General features: G+C 36.7%; 1 protein-coding gene across 3 annotated transcripts in view; it reads left to right on the top strand.

The window, feature by feature from the left end:
- LOC109415875 (NAD(+) hydrolase sarm1) overlaps positions 1-23,992 on the top strand; it is a 280,580-nt gene that overhangs the window by 56,287 nt on the left and 200,301 nt on the right. Inside the window, exon 1 of one of the 3 annotated variants that reach the window (XM_062852886.1) lies at positions 7,386-7,556. The exons of the other annotated variants lie outside the window; for them this stretch is intronic. Within the exon in view, the coding sequence (XP_062708870.1) occupies positions 7,464-7,556 (93 nt within the window). The 5' untranslated portion in view covers positions 7,386-7,463. Of the gene's footprint in view, positions 1-7,385; positions 7,557-23,992 lie in introns of those variants that run through there. 3 annotated transcript variants of the gene reach the window in all.

The following is a 23,992-nucleotide window of genomic DNA, read 5'->3' on the forward strand; positions in this document are numbered from 1 at the left end:
CAACCAGAATTTTCAAACCGCAGAAAATCGCACAGGTCGCTAAATTTCGCATCTGATAAAACAAAATTTTTGATTTTCTCACTTAATCGATCGACTTAATCGATTTTGATGAAAATTTTAGGGTACAAGCTACATATAATGTACCATTACTGATCCAAAAATCAGCTCTTTTGGTGTACGCAGTCTAAAGTTATGAAAAAAATTGTGTGACCAAAATTTGACTTGACTTGGCAAAATTTGACAAAATTTGACCACCTAAACAAATATAACTTTGTAACGGCTGGATCAAATTGAATGACATTTTTACACAACATTTTGATATGTATACTTTACAAACAGAAAAATTTTCATTTAAATTGGTTCAGTATTTCTGGCTCTATAAATAAAAGAGTAAAAATGTGTTCTTATTTTTTAATCCTCTTTGTACAAAATTTTAAAATTGCAGTTTTCAGAATTCACAATATCTCCGTAAATACTAAACCGATTTTGATGAAAATTTTATGGTATAAGCTACATATAATGTACCATTACTGGTCCAAAAATCAGCTGTTTTGGTGTACGCAGTCTCAAGTTATGAAACAAATTGTGTGACCAAATTTTGACCGTATCACCCTTTATCATCAAATATATGTACTTATTTCATCTGCTATGTGAAACTACATGGCTCTGGATCAGTGTGGTCTGGTTTTTCATCGAATTTGAGCTAATTTTGTTACTTTTATAGTCATTTTGTTTAATGACCATTGGGCGCGCAGTTTATTGATATCCGCTAATTAGGCCTACATTATCACATGTTAAACATCAAATGTGTTCATTTTTATTTTTCAGTGCTAGAATATAGACATTGACTGATACACTGTCATGAAAAAATAGTCATATATATCCCATATTTAGCGTGTAATAGTTGCCTTGAACTTTTCGCATTTTTTCCTGCCGCACCCTGTAAATTATCTTTGTTTTGAGGGCTTCACCTTTTCTGTTTGTTATTCCACCTCTGAGATATAAGTGATTATCTGAGTCCGGATTCTAACTGGACTATGCTTTATTTTTAAGAGTAGCAAGTCCATTACACTCTCTCTCTCTTCTTGGCGTAACGTCCTCACTGGGACAAAGCCTGCTTCTCAGCTTAGTGTTCTATGAGCACTTCCACAGTTATTAACTGAGAGCTTCCTCTGCCAATGACCATTTTGCATGTGTATATCGTGTGGCAGGCACGAAGATACTCTATGCCCAAGGAAGTCAAGGAAATTTCCTTTACGAAAAGATCCTGGACCGACCGGGAATCGAACCCGTCACCCTCAGCATGGTCATGCTGAATACCCGTGCGTTTACCGCCTCGGCTAATAGTCCATTACAATGATCTTTTGATAAAACCTTTCGCAATCTAGCCACTATTGGAGTACTTTCAATGTTTTCACAGGTGTGCCTCCAGTTTTGACGTTTAGACCTTCTTATTTCTACGTTATACAGAGTTAATGCCTTTTTATATTCATCCCACTGTGAATTACGCTTAGCTCTATTAAACATCTTTCGAGCTTGTTTCCTTATGTTCTAGCCTGGTATTCCACCAGGGAACATCCCTACTTGTGGATCGTTCCTTGAGTGGGCAACTGCTATTGAAAGCATGAATTATTCTATTTGTTACTAAATTAGAAGTGGTTTCAAGATCATCGCATGTGTGGATAGAATTTTCAAGAAAATTGCCACCCACTTGCAGATTAGTGTAGTAGAGCTCCCAGTTTGTTTTCCTGGGATCCCTGAAAGTTTCGATCTTTCGAAAATCACGTTGTTGAAGAGTTCGTACAGTCCAAGGTAAGTAAAAGGAAGGTAATCCAATATGATATATCATACAATCCGCCATATTGGAATTCGGAATGACAGCTGGCAAGTTTGTTTAGATTTGGAACTGTATACATGGCATACAAGCCATGACCCAAACGTGTCAGAGCCTCGAATCGATGACTTGTGTGCACTTTTTCTCCACGTTCAATCCGAAAGACTTTGGGGATACGTTCCGACGTACGTCCCCAAAGAAATTCGTGGTTGTATCGAGCAGTGTTTGCTGGAAAAGTATCGGAAATTCGATCACCCGTCAGACAAATCACGGCTATCCCAATTATTTCCCGACTGCATCTGACGCTCTTTGGTTGATGACAACCGCTTCCCGCCGACTTAAGGATCCTCCTGCTAGTACCTCATACCCGGGTACCAACGACTTGATGGGCACGGCTAGTCCTTGCCACCCGTCTTACCCATCACTACCTGTCGCCCAAAAAGTTACAACTCCGGGTGAAATTCCCATTTGAAAAACTTAGAAACTGCTGTAGCTCTGCCACTACGACAAAAATTTTCACTTGTGTGGGGGTAAACGACTCCTAGCAACCCCACAGAAACCGATAGAGTACAGCGTAAACAAACTCGCCAGCAGTCGCCCCCACCACCCCCGTCCTAAGCCTCTCCCCGCATCTACTGACTGCGTATATGCCAGTACCTTCCATTAAATTTACCTTGGTGATGAGCGAGGAAAAAAGGGTGTTCCAAAAACACGCAAGTCTGCAAAGATCAGTTCAAGCTTCAGAAAAGCAGAAGAACCTACCTGAGCATGGCGTACATCGACTACAAGAAGGCGTACGATTCAGTACCGCACTCGTAGCTTCGTGAGGTACTGCAGTTGTACTAGGCAGACGGAAACGGAATCAGGCTGATGCAACATGCGATGGGGGTGTGCAGCGCGTCCCTACGAATTACTAACGGATCAGCTGTGTTGCGGTCCAAGACTCTCATCATCAGTAGGGGAATATTTCAAGGCGATATCGTCAGTCCGCTATGGGTCTGCCTTGTGATGCACCCTCTCAGCAGAGCACTTAACCAATACAACTGAAAAGTGGGACAAGGAGTACAAAAATAATCCACACGTTCTTTATGGACGACCTGAAGTTGTATGCGGAAGACGTCGAGGACCACTGTAGGAAGTGCAATTCAGTAGGGGAAATGATCGAGCATGTCGTTGCTCGTGGCTGTTCAGTGATAGCTGGATCAGTCTACCTCGATCGTCACAACGAAGTTGCACCAACAGCTTGCCCTACTACAAGTAACAGCCGGACCCGGTTCGGGAAAATAGTGGCATAAAGCTGTACTGGGATCGCGAGATCATTACGGATGTCCTCATTCGTGCCAACCGGCCCGACATTGTGGTTTCCCAAGTAACACAACTTGTTATAATAATGTAAATAATACATAGTTCATACAAACGCTGATGTTTTTTCCAAGTATCGGAAACGTATTTTAGTACACTTATATCACCGAAAAAGCGCAAAAATGGCGGCTTATAAAACATCCTCGATGTTACTAAAGATGTTTTTCAATACATTATTACAACATAAAATTAAGTATTGAATATGTTCTCTGCAAACATCGTTAAAACTTATTTTTTACTCGCAGAGAAATAATAATTTATCATCACACACATTGCGTAAATAAATATGGCAGCTGTTATGATTATGGATCAACATCATTATTAATCCTCTCATTTCCTTTGTAATTTACCATCTTGATGTGATCTAATTTCATGTGCCATTCAAAATTTATGGTGAAATAAACACATTCACTCTTCATGAATTCATGCGCTTTACATTGGATTGGAAACAAGAAGGGAGGCATTTGGGATTTTTGTCATTTGTTTGTTTGAGTTTTCCGAAAACATTTTCAGACATGCAACATGGTGGCTTTTTGACACAGTACCGTCAGGAAGTTTTGGAAAGCTATTTTCATTTATTTTGCTTTAATGATGTGTTTTTAGAATGTGCAATAAGGATAAGGAAAATATATTATTTCAATCAATGTTTTAACTCTCCCAGATAAATAGTTATTTTGAGAAAAAAATGTAGATAAATCAACGGCTGAAGTGTTACAGTGTGAAACTTTTTTGCAGGCACTGTAATTCATCTGGCCTGATATGGAAAATTTCAAAATATTAGATATACCTTCAATAATACATTGAAAAAACATCATTTCAACGTTTTCCAAACAACCATCTGCCAATACCATATACATGGATGGGATGTTTGTTTTGGATACCTATTTTGAACATAAATATAACAATAACAATCTCAGTGTGCAGTTTACGTAGCCAATATCAATAAATAATTTATTTTTATTAATTTTTAATGTTTCGCGGGATCGTTTATTGTGTTCAAATTGGATTTTCCATTGGGATTAAGCCGCCACGTAAGTATCTAAAGTGATTATGATCCTATAGGATATTTAGGTGAAGATAGAAGTAGTAGATTCCTTCTTCGGATCTATTCAGGCACACAGTCCACAGTCATTTCCACAGTCGCCAACCACAGTTGCAAAGAGTATTTATGTACCTAAATATGAGTGTGGATGCTATTATGGTTTAATTTCCGTGTGTTTTTATTTGTAAAAGATGTTCCATTTATAATGTTCATGAAAGTGATTTTCAAGACGAGACTGAAATGATATACTTGTATATTGACGTATTAAATACTTTAAAATAACTTTAAGATAACATATTTGGAACCGAAGGTTTTAACTATGTGTTGTCAATGTTTTACAAAACATCTTTAATTGAAGTAGACGATGATAAAACAATCTTGTTCAATCAACGTTAAATTTTTGTTATCCTAATTTGTGGTGATGTTGATAAGATTTTTTGGAAACTTGTTTTTGTCAAACATAGATAAAACATGATTTCAACATTAGATGTGTTCAGATACGATTATAGAACTACATTATAACATCTTTTACAAATTTCATTTTGAAAGATGTTTTCTGTGTTACTTGGGTTATGACAATAGGATGAAGCGGGTAGCCCTCATCGAGATCGCTGTACCGTTAGACCATAATGTCCAATCAACGATCTCCGGCAAGATAACCAAGTACCACGACTTGGCAGAGGAGTTGAAGAAGATGTGGCACCTTGAGGACGTCCGTATAGTTCCGGTTGTATTCTCGGCAACCGGACTTGTCTCTGAATCTCTCCAAAGGTCCCTAGACGAGCTGGAATTGAAGAAGGGCCTGAAAGCGGTGATGCTAGGAACCTGAAGTGTAGTTAGGAGATTCCTGAATTATCACAACTAACAGTACATCCGATGCAAACTCATTAGGATACAAACAAAACCGGCTAATGACATCCACAGAACCTAAACCCCTTTGGCATTCAGATAACCAGGGGTAGGTGAAAGTTTCCAGCATTTTTTGCTGAGAAGTGCCAAAACCAGTGTTGAAAAATTCATTTCGTCAAATCTAAATTCAATCACCTACAGCTCATTTTAGAAGCAAAACCTGAGAATATCGTATATGAAAAACTTGTGCGGCTAGACCAGTTCTGCAAGAAAGTCACGGAAAAACTGCTATTTTTCGAATCTTTAAGGTAAATGTCACGGGCTACCTTCGAAAAATGCCGAATGATATTCACGGTGAATATCATTTGGCATTTTTCACAGGTAGTCCGTGACATTTACCTTAAAGATTCGAAAAATAGCAGTTATTCCGTGACTTTCTTGCAGAACTGGTCTAGCCGCACAAGTTTTTCATATACCATATTCTCAGGTTCAGCTTCTAAAATGAACTGTAGGTGATTGAATTTAGATTTGACAAAATGAAATTTTCAGCACTGGCCAAAACTCTATAACAATAATAAGCAGTAACGTAAAACATCTGCACTTTTTCACAGACTTATCATCAACCACCATTTTTCTCGATGTTCCACTTGTAAAGGTTGGTACATAACATTTTTTACAGTTTTTCTAGTTTCATCAATATTCCAGTATTAACAAAATCTACGCAGCTTCTATTCGACTTTTGATTTTACAATTAATGGTTATTTACTGTCTATGTTGATTATTACCTTTACTTTATTCAATACGAAACATATTTAAATGCGCAATTTTCTGTTGAGTCCAGAAAATTGCTCGTTGTCCATGCCTAGACAGTGATTTACTCCCCCATCTAACCAACTTGCCAAAAAGAAGCACACGGACAACGTGTTTCTCTCACATCCCTTTTAGCACAGTACGGCTTCCCCCATTAGTGTCGACTGATTTACCTTTGTGTAACACAAGACCCCCACGCGTACTTACGGATCGAATCCCGGCTCTGCCACGCCACTGCGCCGCCGGTTCATTATTACGAGCTGGACTGGTACCTACCGGAATGGTTATAGTCTTCCGAAATAAACACAAAAGTCGGCGCAAGAGAGATCGTAAGATGCATTATGTCCGACGAAAAGTCGGCTACAGTTGGCGGCAGGCTACCGCAAAAGTAGTCCCCGGCTGACCTGCACTTGAAGGAGATGTATTCACGCGTTACTTCGTTGATTAAAATACACGGTTGAAGAATTGGAAACTTCGGGACGCAACAGAAGTTGCTAGTCGTCGTAAAGAAAACTCAATCGGACAGAAAACGTAATACGGAATTGGGTCGTAAAACAGTGATCATGTTGAAGAAAAATTATTACCCATAAATCAAGTGCCAAGTGTTACAATTTGTATGTTGCTAAGCGTGCCATGTAAGAGAAACAAAATGCATTAATAATGCGCGTCCTGGGCTAACAGTGTATCAAAAAAGTGTCCGTACAGCTGCAAATCTTATACAAGCGTTGTTTTTTTTTTTTTTTAATTTATGAATAAATCCTAAGTTTTCATTAAACCTCAAATATTTGAGGTTTTTTCGTTGATTCCTTGATTCTTTTCCCTGTTTCAGTTTTTTTTTAAATTTTCAGTTATTAAAACGGGTTCATGTTTTAAACGCCCTGATTCCAAACTGCACTTTTGATTTCACTTATTTTAAGATTCGACTCAACTATGACGTCTTATACAAAAATTTAGCATGAAAATAAATTTGAATTCCACTGGATGTTTTTGACACTAATTCAATTTCGAATTAGTCCATTGTCCTATTGTTAGTAAACTCATAGGCGTTTAAAAATGGCAATAAACGCTGTACGGGCAATTATTTGATACACTCTGTTTGAACGACAACTAACTTCATCCGTGCTCGTTGTTGGTTCGTCGCAAAGAGATCAGATTTCAGTGAAACAATTTCTTTGTCTCCCCTTGAACAGTCATTCATATGTACATTCCGTCACAATAATGTGGTGTAATGTGAAACTGAGCTGAGTGCGACGTTAAAGGGAGTAAGATGTACAAACTTCTGTTGTGATCGATACCAGTCAGTCAGTCAGTCACTGAACAATCCGGGCATTGAGTTTCTTAATCGTTGTTGTTGCGAGCTGTGGCCGTTATGTTTACAACTGTCATAAGTGGTTGATTTGTCGGGGTGTCGGATCGAATTCAACGTTATTACAACTCGTGATGGAATTTATGTATGTTACAGTGCCATAGAATTTCCAACTAATGAATGTGCCATAAGTGAAACAGTGTTTAAATCAATTGAGTGGTTTTGAATAGCAGCCACCAACAGTGTTGTTCCACTTCAAAATGGATGGTTTCATACAGATAGCTCCTACTCGCCATAAATGGAGAAGATCATCCGAAGGCGCAAATCGTGTATTGAGGAGGCTACCCCGAATGGTAAGTGATATTAGATAACATGATTGATAGTACTGAAATACCGTGATTTCGGGTGAAATTGATCAGCGTGAGGACCATTTCTATTAGTTAAAAATAGCACTTTAAACTTATTTAAAACAATTTGTAAAAATGTCCATCATCTGGCTCAAGAGTTATTGAATGATGAATTTACATGTTTTACAGCCAAATAGACACATATTTCTGAATAAAATTCGATGTTTTCCGAAATTGCGTGTTGGTTGAACTTCAAAGACACTTTCAAACTTTTGTTACCGTAGCTGTATCGCAAATGTAATGAAAATTCGAATAAATTTTTCTCGTTGCCAAGTATTCGCTAAGCCCGATTTCGCCATCAAAAGTTATATAAATATTGAAATTCATGCATCATCATGGAAATCGTGAAAATCATGGAAAATCATGGTCGTACTTGTTTTAAAGCATTGAATGTAACCATTTGTATGGGACAAACATCAAATTCTCGCTCCAGTTGACTTTTTCGATTCCATTTAGGTCTCATATGAACTGTGCAAAATTTCAGCGCAATCGGTGAAACTATAATTTAGCGCAAGCGGTGCAAAGTTTTCATAGGATTTACTATGGGAAAAGTTACACTTTCAGATAAAAATTCCCAGAGGTCGCCCCTTGTCCCCTTAATTCACATCGATCAACGCTTCTTGTAGAAAAATCATTTATGAAACTTTCCTTCGAAGACTGCAAAACAATTGGACGCTTGTGGAAAAAGTTATTGATTTATTACCGATTAGTGATCCAACGAACGGCTTTTTGTTTTGTTTTATCAGCAGCACTGCTGCCGCCGTTGCTGCATGGGGTGGCGGGTGGCATCACCACCCCCAGAAAAAGCAGCAGCCAAGGCAGCAGCTACAGTGCTGCTGATAAAACAAAACAAAAAGCCGTTCGTTGGATCATCGGTAATAAATCAATAACTTTTTCCACAAGCATCCAATTGTTTTGCGGTCTTCGAAGGAAAGTTTCATAAATGATTTTTCTACAAGAAGCGTTGATCGATTTGAATTAAGGCGACAAGGGGCGACCTCTGGGATTTTTTGTTTGAAAGTGTAACTTTTCCCATAGTAAATCCTATGTAAACTTTGAACCGCTTGCGCAAAATTATAGTTTCACCCATTGCGCTGAAATTTTGTACAGTTCGTATGGGACCTAAATGGGATCTAAAAAGTCGACTGGAGTGAGGATTCATTTTTTCCATACAAGCGTGCCCCATACTAGTAACCATATCGATTGGTATCCAAAAAATATTCGCCAAAAACCTAGTAAACAACCTTTCTTCTTAGTGTTTCGAGAATCATACTTAATTGGGTTCTTTAGGGGTATCCGGATTATTTCATAATCGGATTCTCCGCCCAAAAATTAGTCGGAATCCAAAATTTCATAATTTTTGGAGTACGGGAACTATTTTTAAAATTCATTTGAGGTTTGTATAGGGACATTTTTTTGTTTGGGTCGAACTGCCACTTTATCGATTGAACTGTCATTCTATCCACAAAAATTAAAACTGTTTTGTTAATTTAATTATCAAAACAAAGATATTGGAATCCAATAAAATCACTCGGAAAAATGAGCTCTTTCAATAAGGCTATACCAAATAGCAACATTTTATTCACTAAACAACCCAATTTCTCACACCTTAACATATATATTCCCGTTAAGTAATTTTAGAATTCTGTTAAATTTTCCTTCAGCAATTTTTCTGAAGTAGTTACTTCGCCAGGAATTCTTCTTAAAATTTCCCGAAAAAGCATTCGTAAAGAATGCATTCATTCTTTAGCATTCGTCTAGGGGTGTCCCAAAGAATTCCTCTAGGTGTTCCTCTACATATTCCTTAAAAATGCAGTTTCAGACATTTTTTTACAGTTTCTTAAGGATTACATTTAGAAATTCTTGCAGAAATTTCTCCAGAGTTTTTTTTTTCCGGAGTTTTTTCGCAGATTTTTTTAGATATTCTCGCAGGAATTCCTCCATAAATGCCTTCAGGAATTAATTCAGATTTTCCAGAACCTCTTTCAGGCATTCCCCAATATATATTTCTCAGGGATACCATCAAGAATTACTAGATTCCCTCAGCCATTTCTTCTAACATTTCTCCAGGAATAATTCTTTGGCATTTTCCAGATATTCTTTAAAATTCTCAAGAAATGCTCTAGAAGTTTCTCCAGGAATTTCTCCTAACGCGTTTTTCTAAGGATTGTTGCATGAATTCATTTTCGGATTTATTCAGCAATTCTTCAAGACATTTTACATTTTACATGAGCTTTGTTCCTAGGGACTTCTGCAGACTTCTCTTAAGATTTAATTATGTTCCTTCACTACAGTTTTCAAACATTGCAGCAGGATTTTCATTCATTCATCTTGAAAAGTTGTAGAAGAAATTCTTTGATGAGTTTCTTATGAGGTATTTTCAGGAGTTTGTACTGGTATTGCTACATAAAAAATATAGGAATTTATTCTAGGAATCTCCATAGGTATTTTCTGGAGTTCAGGGATTCAGAAGATCATTTGGGGATCCTTTTGGAAATTTTAGGATTTTCCCAGTAATATCTTGTGCAATTGAAATTTTTTGAAAGAATGTCAGAAAATATTTCTGATTAAATCGCAGGAGAAACTTTTAAAAGAACCTTTGTAGGAATTTCTACTGGTGAAAGAATTTATCTAGGAATTTATGGAGGATCTCTTGGAGAATTTGTACTGATTTTTTTCAAAGGTAGTGGATTTTTTTAAGAAACAAGTCATGGAACAGTTTTTAAAGAATTATTTTACTGAAATTAATTAAATGAACATTAAAATACTGAAAGAGTCCCTGCGAAAAATTCTGAAGATATTTCAGAAGGATTCTATGGAGAAATTATTATAGAAATTCATGAAGCAATTTTTGAAGAAATCTGCAGTCTAATTCCTGTAAAAATCTCTGAAGGTATTTTTGACGGAATCTCAGTTAAATTTCTGAAAGTATCTCTGGAGATTACTGGAAAAATACCAGGAAAACTTCCAGGAAAAAGTTTGGTGAAACTCCAGGAAAAATGGTTGAGAAACTTTAGAAGAGTTCTTGAAGATATCGTTCAATACACAGAAAGAAATCATGAAAATTAAACAGCACGTAAGTTAAACATCGACTGAAAATTATAGCAGAAGCTACAAAATTACAGCCATTTACCAAGAGATAATACTGTCCGCTCAATAATCAGCCAATCATGCATACTGTTTACATTTTTTGAGACATATCCGCTTGATATTTACATGCAGTAACGTAAACGAGGACAGCTACGCTCAGTCGTCTGCCTCGCTGCGGAGACTGCTCTCTCGCTCTCTGTGGCCGAAGCGGTACAACAGTTTGTTCCTTTATGGTGGAACATGTTTATCTTTGATTGTCTTCTCTTCGGCTTGGTGAGACAGTCTAGAGGGGTTAGGCGTGAACTCTCACTCGGAAGGTCTGAGTTCAATTCTCGTATAAAGATTTTTTTTATGTTTCTCTGAAAAGTTGGTGCTTTTCTCTCAGCAATCAACAGTGTAATTTTAAGATCACACATAAATTTCTATCGAACACGATGGAGGTCAATTTGTTACATTCAGTTCGTCATAAATTTACAGATATTGTTCGTACTGTGTAGAGTCCCTGGAGGATTTTCTTAAAAAAAACCTAGTAAAAAACGGAAATTCTCTTGAGAAATTTCCAATAAAATTGCCGTAGAGATTCCAAGGGAAATTTTTTAATCCGTAGAAAAAAATCCTAGAGGTATCCTTGGGAAAAATGCTGAAGGAATTTCTGGGGAAATATACGGAGAAATACTACTGAAACTCCTGAATCTATACGAATTTGTGCAGGAACCTTTGGAAGAATTGCTGCTAGAATCACTAGAAGTAATAATGCAACAATCTGTGGAAGAATTCTTGTTGATTTTCCTGGATGAATCCATGAAGTAATTAACCCTCTAATACCCAACCCCGCCTTTAGACGGGGTATAGTTTGAGCATTTTTGTAATTTTTGTTTCGTGGAAGAATTTTCATATTTTTGGCTGATATTTAGGACTGTTTTGTATATCTCAAAATAGTATTTGGTGAATTTTAAAGCGTATTTACATTTTTTAAAAATCACTGAAAAATTGATGTTTTAGTCAACTTCTAGAAGTCATTGTTTATTTTGTATTGAATCGCTACAAATAACATATTTTTAATTTTTCCCAAATCATTCTATCTTAGTTTTATAGTTTAAGGGAATCGAATACACTCTTAAATTATTTTCCTTAAAATTACACGGAAAATAAAATTTTCTATGAAAAAAATTTAAAATAAAAATATTTTAACAATAATCATAAAATCTCAAAATGTTTTCATCTCAAAAAATCCGTACCCCAAATAGGCTTCCAGGAAAAATATTAAAACGTGGGGATGTTCAAAAATAAAAATTAGAAAAATCGAAAACTGAAATTCACGAAATCGAGAATTAAGAAAAATCATCTTCCAAAACATGTTTAAATCGATTTTAGATGACGAAAAATGATATTTAGATCAAAATCAAATATTTGGGTATTAGAGGGTTAAACAAATTTTGGAGACATACCTAAAAGGAATAGACAAAATGATCGGGACAGGCAAAATTTTCACTTTTTAAAAAATGTTCAATTAGCTGTAACTTTTCGAAAAGTGCATCAAATATTCTCAAATTTTTACTGTAAGTTCTTCAACTAGTTGTGTATCAGTGGACAAAATTTGGAAAAGATCGGACAATTGTTCACGAAGTTATAAAGATTTTTGAATAAAGTAAAATTATCCGACAGTCAACTTTGAGCTGTTATATCTCCGAGTTCAATGAACCGAATGCAATGAAATTTTGACCATTTAGTTACAGCTAGTTGAACATTTTCTGGAAAGTGAAAATTTTGCCTGTCCCGATCATTTTGTCTATCCCTTGTATCTGCGAATATGTTCAATGAAATCCTTGAATAAATTCCTGAGGAAATCTATGGAGCATTTTGTTGAAAAAAACTCCTGTAGCTGTAAGAATATCTTAACTAATCACAGGCATATTTTTAGAAAAAAAAATCGCTGGTTAAAGGATTTTTTGAAACAATCTTTGAAAGAATTTCTGAATGAAGAAATGAATCAGCTTAGAGCTGAAAATCTTAATAAAGAAGAAATATAAAACTTCTAGAAAAATTTCAATTCCATCTGAGCGATTTTCTAAAGGAGACCCTAGAACAATTTCTGAAGTAATCCCAGGTAAAATTTCAGAAGGAATCCATGAAAAACTTCTTAAACGAATTATTGGAGAAATTTCGGAAGAAATTCTAGAAGGCATATCTGATGGAGAAATGCATTAAAGATTCTCTGGAAGAGTCCTTGGAAGATGTTATGAATAAATTCTTGTAGTGATTTCTAAAGATATCCATAGTGTATTTTCGAAAGGAATCCATCGAAGATTCACTGGCAGAGTTTCTAAAAGAAACTTTGTAGATTTTTTTCGTGAATCTCTGGAAGATTGTCGTAAGAAAGCTTTTTAAAGATTATTTAAACAATTTCTGGAGAAATTCTAGAAGGAAACTTTTTAATATATTCTAAAGCAAACTTTTGCGAAATTTCTGAAGGAATTTTGAACGTTTGATTTTCTGAAAGAAATCGCTGGAAGATTTTTTAAGGAATCCATGGTTGAATTTTTTTAAGCATCTCAGGATAGTTTTTTGAAATAATCTATGGATAATTTTCTAAGGAAATCATTGGACTCTAGACAAATTCGTGCAAGATTTGTTAAGGAAATCCTTGAAAGGTTTCCTAAACGAATCCATGGAAAAATATCTGAATTTGGGATAAAACTTAAGCGAACTTCAGAGGATTTTGAGCTTGAGCTTGATTAATCGCCCGTGGATGCTACTCCAGTATCATCAGACCAGCCACACTCACACAAGGAACTAATGAAATATCTGCCGGGGACTAGCAGGCATCTTTAGTGTGTGAGTGTTGGTGGTCTTCTATTTTTACACGACAATGGCGCCTGCTACGTCAGGTTGTAGGTCAATGTGGGGAAGGGGTATGAAGTGATGATCGTTTGTATCCATAGCAGACCGAATATACGTCTGCGTCTGCAAAAAATTCATGCGGATGTCGGAGTGTTGGTGGGATATGGTTGGCAGAGGGTTCACACATTGGTGCGTGGATGCCAGGCGAAAGGGGAAAGATTAGTGTGCTTATTACACTGAAGTTAATGCGGTACAGTTCGCTTGATTGCATAACTCGTAGGCGTTTATATGATAGATTGACACTGTGCTATGAAAATTTGAAGGATGGGAAACGACTGTTCATCCCGTTTCTGTTCTAGCGATGGCTATGAACATGTGAATATACATGAGTCTCTACATAAGAGAGAAAGAAGAAAATATAAAGAAAGATACAAAGTAGGAAGAAAGGGACAGAACAGGGACTGAACCCAGGACCTTATGCATACGAAGCAGAAGCGGTAGCCGCTTGACTAGCAGCCCGTTTTCCTTCCTTTTGCATCACGTTGGCAGCAGCTCGCTGATGTAGTTTACGGTTTTGGTCGAAAGTGACCCTAATGCCAAAGGAGGAGGGATAAGCGAACTTCAGAGGAATTCACGAATGAAACAATAAATCTATTAAAATAAAATAAAAACCTGAATGAAATCTTGAAGAAATTCTCACAAAAATGTCAAAAGGAATCCCTAGCAGAATTTTCTAAGACTTCATGGAAGACATTCTAAAGGAATCACCGGAGAAATTTTTGAAGAAACCTCTGGATATTTTTCTAAGGAAGTAGAGGATTTTGTTTTTAGGAATCCGTGATTGGCATTCTGAATGAATCCTACATAAAATTTCTGGAAGAATCTCTCGAAAAATTTCTGAAAGAATTCCTAAAAGATTTTTGGAATGCTGTAAGATTTTCTGAAATAAACATTTGAGATTTTTTGCAGGAATATCTAATAAAATTTCCGAAAAAATTGGTTCCTTGGTCCTTTTTTTAAGAGTACATGTAAAGGAATTCTTGGAAGAACACTTACAGAAATTTTCAAACCAATCCCTGGAGAAATGTCTATAAAAATATTTTGCAGAATCGCAGGGCGAATTTCTAAAAGATTCCTTGGAAAATCAATATTTTTCAAAGGAATTTCATATGGAAACCCTGGGAGCAGTCCTAATATCACACAGATTTTTATGCACATATTAAGGCGCAACAATTACGTAATAATCAGATACTTACGCGGCTTTTCTTTCGCAGTTATTGACAGTTGCATAAAACATTCGCATATCGTTCCTGTTCATACTTCCCAAGTAGCCACGGTGCTGAAGCCTCATTGCATGCAGATATACGGTGTATTTTAAGCAATCATTACTTTACATGCAAACATAGAGTTAATTTAAAGTGGAAATGGGCAATTATAGAATCAAATTAAGATTATACTGGTATAATCTGAGAGCAGTCGCATAATTGCCCATCTCCACTTTGAATCAACCATAAGTTTGCATGTAAAGTAATGATTGCTCTAAATACACCGTATATTTGCATGCAATAATGCTTCAGCTCAGTTATTTGGGTTTCTTGCGCTTCAGCAATCACACTCTTCGTGCATTATGGCGGCATTTTTTTCGTTCGCCACTCGTTGGCACGGTTGGCACTCCTCATCGAACCAACCATTACGTTGGCGTCGCGGTACAAATCACCACTTGTACACGGAAAAAAATCCATTCCCAAGACCATGAATATGACTCATAGTTTCCCGATATTTTTATGATTTTATGTTATAAATATACACCATGATTAAATTTTATGATCTTATGATTGATTTCACCATAACGCTATGCACCCGTTATTGTTTTGGCTTTCGACGACCAAAAATGGAAAATATAATCATGAAGCTATGATTAAATAAGCTGGGATCATGAGTAACATTCATGAAGCCAAGAATAATTTTCATAAACCTGGATGCAGATCCTGATGCTTTACCATCAGATTCATAAAATTATGGTTTGGTGAGGTAGAACCATGCATAGAATTCATGGAATCAAAAAATACTTTTATGATTCCGTCGTCGTCGGACCTCAATGTTTCTCAGTCAAATTCATAAAATCATGGTTGAGGGAGATGAAACCATGCATAGAATTCATGGAATTAAGAATTACTTTTATGGTTCCGTCGTCGTCGGACCTATATGTTTCTCAGTCAAATTCATAAAACCATGGTTGAGGGAGATGAAACCATGCATAGAATTCATGGAATTAAGAATTACTTTTATGATTCCGTCGTCGTCGGTCCCAAATGCTCTTAATTAGATTAATAAAACGATGCAAGCTAAAATCATAAAAATAAAATAAAATACGTGATATCAGAGCCCATTTCTATGATTTTGGGACCTATCCATCATCCTTTTTTTCTATGAGCAAGCAGCACTTTTTAGTTGGCCTCTTGTTAGTGAAGATATGTAATGTTCAAATATAAAAGAGAACAACAATGATCGAACTCACCGGATAATCATATTTAGCTGGTTTACTATTTTTGTCTTTGGCTACTACATCCAACAGGCTAAGGATGCCCTCCAAACCACATCAATTGTTCACTAGTTCACACCACTTGCTGAGTCTCCGAAGTCGTCGAAAGATGGATAAACCGGAGAAATAGAGAGAATTATCGAAAATTAACGCGCGATTCTCACTTTGCTTCACCCTCCGTACATAAACTCGGAACTACGACGGATGGCACAACGAAAACGCGAACTGGGCACTGTTTACTTTTTGCGCGTTTACTTTTTAGTCAATCAACTCCCAACAAACTGCCGAATCTTACGGGCACACTGTTTCGATGTTCCATTTCCTCATATATGGACATTTATTACTCTAATCAAATAAAAACTTTGCAAAAATAGTAGGTTCAACTTTTTCCACATGTCTGTGCTGGACGACCGCGCGATTTATATAATTGCATATGGCAGATAAGTGTAACGCTAGGAAGCGACCATGAATATAATTCATGAAAATGCTTGTTTCTATTCATATTTCTGGACAACTCATTCATGATATTATGAATTTTAATTATGATATTATGAGTTGGCAGACATCATAAGACCATGATTTTTTATTCATGATGAGGGGAATGGATTTTTTTCCGTGTACTGTTGTTGTCACTGCTTCAGGGACAAACCCCCATAAACTGCTTACATCTCCAGATCCGTTGGTCTCTCCTATCCTCTCGTCTCGATGGTACTGTGCAGCAACCCCTTCGGCTGAAAAGCATGGGATATTCAAACGCGTCGTTCTGTTGTTTCTTAAATTCTTGACACTGGTTAATCGCGCCCGAATTTTTGCGGCTACAATATAATGATCCGAGTCAATGTTTAGGCCTTTGTAGGAGCTCACATCTACGAAGTCCGAAAAATGTCGCCCGTCTACTAGCACGTGATCTGACTGGGAACAAGTGTCACCACTCGGTTGTCTCCTGGATAGCTTGTTTTCTTGTTGATTGTAAGTATTCAGCAGCGCACCTTACCGGGGCCACGCTACCTACATCGCGCTGAAGGGGCTGCCTGTTAAGGTATAGCGATACTGCAATTCATACTCAGACGCAGGATGTCAGAACAGGCGCTGTTTGAGCCGCACCTCCTTGATGGACAGACACTCGGTACGTACCTCCGCAATCTAGCTGAAGTCAGAAGGACAACAGTGCCCAGGCTGCACTACCAGCTAAGCACACAACTCTTAGCTTGCGCTCTTTATCATCGATTGACCCATAGAAGCATGAGATAGGAACTTATAAGGACCAGAGCTATGTTGGACACTCCTTTTCGACTCACCATTTTGCAGCCCAAAGCTGTGCTAGTATAAAATGTAAAATATGTAGAAGCACAAAAATAGAAATGAAAATAAACTGCAAATCATACGTATGTTCGTAATTGAATCTCGTCTCGTCTACATTGAGTTGATTTTATGTAATTCTATTTTTAAACTTATACACGAGACCTTTTCCACATCTGGCGTGGTATATGAACGGGGGCTGTATAAATATAGGCACTGTTGTTTTCTGTACTTTTCTTAGAGCGAATATCGCAATCAATGTAACAATTATTTCTCCTAATACGGATTGGCGCCAGTCGGGAATCACTTACCCTTCAATATGGATATACAGGGTGCTTCCAAAATAGATAGATAAAAAATAGTGATAGTTGCACTTATTTGATCATAAAAGGTAAAAATGATCATATTTATTTCTAAAACGAGATCGATCTTTAAAAAAAATGGATGGCAATGCAAAACAAGAGACATTTAAATTATAATATTTTGTAGTCGTATTGTTATTGGAAAATGCCCTTTCATTGTTCCTAATCTAAATATTAGTACACTCCACTTCATACGTGTAACATCAACAAACACTGAAGTCACTCACGCGAGCTAATCCTATACCATACTTTTATCACATCAACCGACAAGCGTCCACTCGACACGTCGGGCACGCGGTCATTATACATACGAATAAACACACAATTCTATTTTGAGTCAACTGCATGGGGATGACCGGGACGACATCCTATCCTAGTAATGAAAGATTACTCACGTGGGTGAATAGAAATGGACATTGCCACATTGACGGTGTGGTCATTTAGCACTTTCATCGTCCGAGCGGCATGAAGAATGATTCGCCAATTCCGATGAAAACAAAATAGAGAGCTTACCCCATGATGATGACACAACCGGCAAAAGGAGGTTTTCCTTCCTTCGTCAGACTGCGTGATAGCAACATTCTGTTATCTGAGAACGAAAGGTGACTATGGAAGGTGTCAACGTTTAGTTATGATTTAATTGCCTAGGTACCTACGTTGGAGGCGGAACACTCATAATTGTAATCGGAGGACAATGGCAGACCAGAGGGAGTTCCCAAAAAGACCGGTGTGTGTCTAGTGTGGTGACAGTTGATGGCTGCGATGAATTCTTGGAACGCTCGTGGAGGTTTCTTTTCTAATGCATTGGTGGCTTATGGTGTCACCATGGCGTCTTATCACTGAAATGATAGTGATGCGCTAGATAACAGTTGCAATAAATTATGTCATTAGAAAGTTATTCTATTGTGAATTTGGAGTATGAACAAAGCACAGCGGAAGTAATTTAGAGAATGTTACCCTCACTCCCATGAGCTCTAACTTAGCTTCTCCCCTCGAGATACTCTTACAGGGTCGGCTCGGATTCTGATCGGGAATGCAAAAGTCGTGGGGGTACTCTTTAACGGTATATTTAGTGTATAGGTGTACTTACAGATCTATGAGCGTGTGTGGGTGTGTAAAAGCCGGCCGGCGTGGGGATTGGTAGCTTACGGCGGGAATCTGTGGCGGGGTTAGCGGCGAACTGCGGAAATCACGGAGAGCTGCTCGAGACCGCTATCGGAGGGCTGTAACTCTTACGGTGTTCGTTGGAGTCACGTGGTTCCTCGGGTTCCTTCGGCCTCGGGATCCTTCGGGAACTGCTCCGAAGGGGATCGGATTGATCGCAGTGGCCCACGACTGACGATGTACCTTAAAGGGTCTACCTAAACCTTTTGGAGAAACCCGACCGCTTGGCGGTGGTTCGACAGGGACACCAAACCTGGTGAACCGAGTCCACTAACTTTTATCCACTTCATACCAGATTCTTTGGTATGAAAAGTCCCAAATTAGACTTTTCCACTGCACTTTTAACTATGCACGATATGATAGTAACTATCTTCACTTGGGATAACTTTACAGTGACTTTCTTTGGCTGAGCTCGTCCTAATGGCGTGCCACGTGGTCAACGTGGAAAAGACCTAGTTTCGCTTATTAGACTCGTAGCTGACCCACTTTTCTCTTTTCCTGCACACTTAGAAAAATTCATGTAAATTTCCGTCACTCTTGATGCACATATTCAAGCAACACATATGACGTAAATTTAAACGCCCAAGTGACGTAATTTTCTGTCACATTTAACTGAATATTTAGTCATATGAAACGTAATGATGTACGATTCACAAATTGTTTACGTCACATTGAACTCAATTTTAAAAGAATGACGTATTATTAAGTCAGAAGGCCTATAAATTTACGTCATTAAATTGTTTACGTTCTGTGTTATAAATTTACGTCACGAGTAATTTTGATTTTTTCGTAGTGTGTGATACCAAATTTCCCATTTTATTCCTCATCCGTTCATTCCTTATCCAAATTTCCCTTATACTTCTTAATCCCATTGGTAAGTGTCTGTGTGTATGTAAAGTGTACACACTACGAAAAAATCAAAATTACTCGTGACGTAAATTTATTGCACAGAACGTAAACAAATTAATGACGTAAATTTATAGGTCTTCTGACTTAATAATACGTCATTCTTGAAAAATTAAGTTCAATGTGACGTAAACAATTTGTGAATCGTACATCATTACGTTTCATATGACTAAATATTCAATTAAATGTGACAGAAAATTACGTCACTTGGACGTTTAAATTTACGTCATATGTGTTGCTTGAATATGTGCATTCAGAGTGACGGAAATTTACATGAGCTTTTCTAAGTGTGTAGGTACATTTTTGATTTTACCGTTTCCCCTGGAGTGTATTAGAACTAGCTAAGCTACTTTATATGGTAAAAAATGGTACTATTACATAGCACAGTGTTCGAAATTGATGGTTGGTTTTAGAGGTTTGGCGTGTTCTACAAAGTTTTTCTGCATGTTAAAAGACGTCTTTTGATAAAATGTAATAAATGATTAATCCCCCTGGAAGTACGATGAAAATTTTATTTTTTCAAAATATTTTTTTAGCAGTTTGACGTTTTCGGCAAAGTTGTAGCCCATAATAAGAGAAACAAAATCGTAGGACATGTCAAAGCTCCACCTCCTACGGTTTTAGAGATATGTAGCGTTTTGTGCGAAGTACCCCTAAAAATTGTTTTTTCAGTGTAGCTTCAACAGATAAAATCCTACAGTTTTGTGACCTTCTACAAACTTGTTCAGAACGTCAAAATACACATTTCTTCCGAAGATATCAAGTCATTATATCTTAAAACAAAAAAGTTATAGGCAAATTTATCATATTTTAAGGTGTACTTTCACCTTAAGTAACTATTTCCGGCGCAAAATGGCGCAGATGGCTCAGCCGGTAGTTGAAAGATTAGACTTTTTACTATCACTTGAGGGTGGAAACCCTCGTGAGCAATAGTGGGAAAGGTGGTTTAAATACAAGGCAAACACTTATTATTTTGCCTGTGATACTAGAAAAAAATTAAAAAAAATAATCACAGTAATTTTTACTGCACTGTGTTTCTTCCGGCAATATCTTTACAAAGTTTTTGCAGAAACCAGTGAGTTTTTATAAATTAAAAAAAAAAACAGAAGAAAATATTGTTATAACCCGAGAGTTATAACTAAAACTAGTTCTAAAAAAAGTATTGCATTTCTTCAAACTTATGACAACATATCTATGCCCAAACGATTGACTACCTACCCAATAGTCATAACATTGAATGGCTACAGTGGTAAGAATATTAAATGCGTTTTGATAAATACCTTCGCAGTTCTAATTAAGATAGTTGTAATTCTTCTTGTAACATTATTCAATACATATTTGACGATTTTCTGGTGAAAATAAAGTAAATCTTTTATATCAAATGATCAATTCGGTATAAAATTTTATTTTCAGCCTGATGTTCGTTAAAAGTACTGTTAAATATATGAAAAATACATCAATTAACTCATGATACAGACGACGGGACGTCAAAACTTGTAATTGGTTAACGTCAAGTGATTATAACTAAAAAAAAAGACATTACACCGTCTTCAACCAGAGGTTGCACAGACTGAACAATCACATACATGAGACAACGGACAACACACGAAACACCCAGTGGTCCAGTGGAGAATTTTTCGTTTGACGAAAAGTTTTCACCGACTGGAGTGGGAATCGAACCCACACTCCGAGGCTTACGTAACGGCCAGACGACTGACGCCTCTAACCGCACGGCCACGAAGCCCACAACTAATGTTTGAAATAAAAAAAAAACTATCGCATTATTTCTCGGCACACCCTGAATTTTATTGATTTATATCTGATATATTTCAATTGCTTCTCAGTTGTAAGTCACATTCGTGAGTTACAGAAAAATCTGTTAATCTGCTATAGGACGAATCAAAACTTCTTCTGATATTTGCCGATACTGATTCCGTAGTTGAAAAGTCAAACAATAAATATAAATATAAATATGGTATGTGGGGGCAAGATGGGTCAGGGGGCAAGATGGGTCAGTACCGTTTTCAATCGCACAATATAAGTTTTGAATCTTTCAATAATTTTCCCAGATGAACGACGGAGATACACAAAAAAGTGGTATATTGTTTTGAAAATTCTATACGTTCCTCGCACAGAAAAAAATAAAATATTTTTTCGTTAAACTCCTTATGCTATACATTCCATATGACTACGTGTATTGTGTAGACGGGGCAAGATGGGTCACCCTAATTTTTCGATATGTTTGCATTGTTTTTGAAAATGTTTTATTTTTCATGGAAAGGCTATTCTGTGACCTACATTATCAAAGCGATGAGAGCACTGAAAATTTGAGAACACATTTTTTAAATTTTCCTACAAAAAATATAGGTTTTCAAAGTCCGTTTATGGCTACCCGAACAAAAATCTTCTAGTTCTGAGAATAATCTACCGATATGTTTCAACACTTTCTTCATGTAATCTGTACGTCTATGAAGCATAGATGTATAGAGAAAAACTTGAAGATATAGTATTTTTTGTTGGAGGAAAATCGAGTTTTCTTATAGCTGACCCATCTTGCCCCCGTTAAAATGAGGTGGGGCAAGATGGGTCATGTTTTGAAAATTGTTTGTCAAGACGCAGGTTTCAAACTTTATAACCTTTTTATACTCTTATATCATAGCTGACTAGTGTATCTGAGAGTCGTGGTAGAATACAGAGAAATGCGATTTGTATTCAGAAAGTTATAGGGATCCATTTCTTAGGTGACCCATCCTGCCCCCACTTACCATACATGAAAAAAATCTACTCTGTGTTTTGATACACATCTTGAACTGTCTAATATTTCTTTTTTCTTATTCCTAGCGCTGCATAACTTGAATATTGCCCCCCAATAAAAACTTCAAACAGTTAATTTTAAAAGTACTTTTATCAGAAATTGCCTGAACATCTGATAGTAAACAATATGAATTCAAAATCATCAATAAAACATTCTGTTTGGTAAAAACAATGCTCAAAAACGACACGAATTCACCTTTGGTGTAAAGTGTCGCTAATATAGGTAAATAAATAAATAAATAATGCTCAAAAATGTTGTAAAATATTGCCGGAAATTACGCAATGCAGTAAAAATTACAGCGGGCTCCTAAATGATTATTTTTTTATTAATTTTTCTTGTATTACAGGCAAAATAATTAGTTTTTGCTACGTATTTAAACCACCTTTCCCACCCACGAAGGTTTCCACCCTCAATTGATAGTAAAAAGTCTAATCTTTCAACTACCGACTGAGCCATCTGCGCCATTTTGCGCCGGAAACAGTTAATTAAGGTGAAAGTACACATTAAAATAGGGTAAAAGCACTAGACTTCGCCACTGCTCTAGTCTTCGCCACTGCTCTAGTCTTCGCCACCTCCATACAAATTACATTTCTTATGTATGAAATGGCGAAGATTAGAGCAGAATTTTAGGGGGGTGAAGTCTAGTGTTTTTACCCTATGATAAATTTGCCTATAACTTTTTTGTTTTAAGATATAATGACTTGACATCTAGAAGGTCACAAAACTGTAAGAGCTACACTGTTGAAGCTACAATGAAAAAACTAGTTTTAAGGGTACTTCGCACAAAATGCTCCATATCTCGAAAACCATAAGAGGTGGAGCTTTGACATGTTCTACGATTTTGTTTCTCTTATTATGGGCTACAACTTTGCCAAAGACGTCAAACCTCTAAAAAAATATTTAGAAAAAATAAAATTTTTATCTCACTTCTAAGGGGATTAATCATTTATTACATTTTATCAAAAGACGTCTTTTTACATGCAGAAAAACTTTGTAGAACACGCCAAACCTCTAGAACCAACGTGAAAAAAGTTATTTAATTTTGATCGCAAAATCATCGATTTCAAACACTGTGCATAGGGTTTTGATGGATTTTGCAGTAAATAATTAATTAAGCATTTATTTGATTATATAGAACTCATCGTTTAGGTTTAATCCTTATTTATTAACAGCTATTAAAGTGGCTCTCATAAATGCATGCCGAATCGCAGTATGCTGGTGAGTAAGCATCTCTATCGGCTAAGTTCTATCTCTTACCGCCTCTGTTCTCCTCACTCTATTAGGACTTCTTTCTTAAGGTAAAAGTACCTAAACGGTAACAAGAAATAGTAATTTGTGGATTATGATTTATGAACCACAAATT

The sequence above is a fragment of the Aedes albopictus genome, chromosome 2 (genome assembly GCF_035046485.1).
Source record: "Aedes albopictus strain Foshan chromosome 2, AalbF5, whole genome shotgun sequence".
Classification (NCBI taxonomy): Eukaryota; Metazoa; Arthropoda; class Insecta; order Diptera; family Culicidae; genus Aedes; species Aedes albopictus.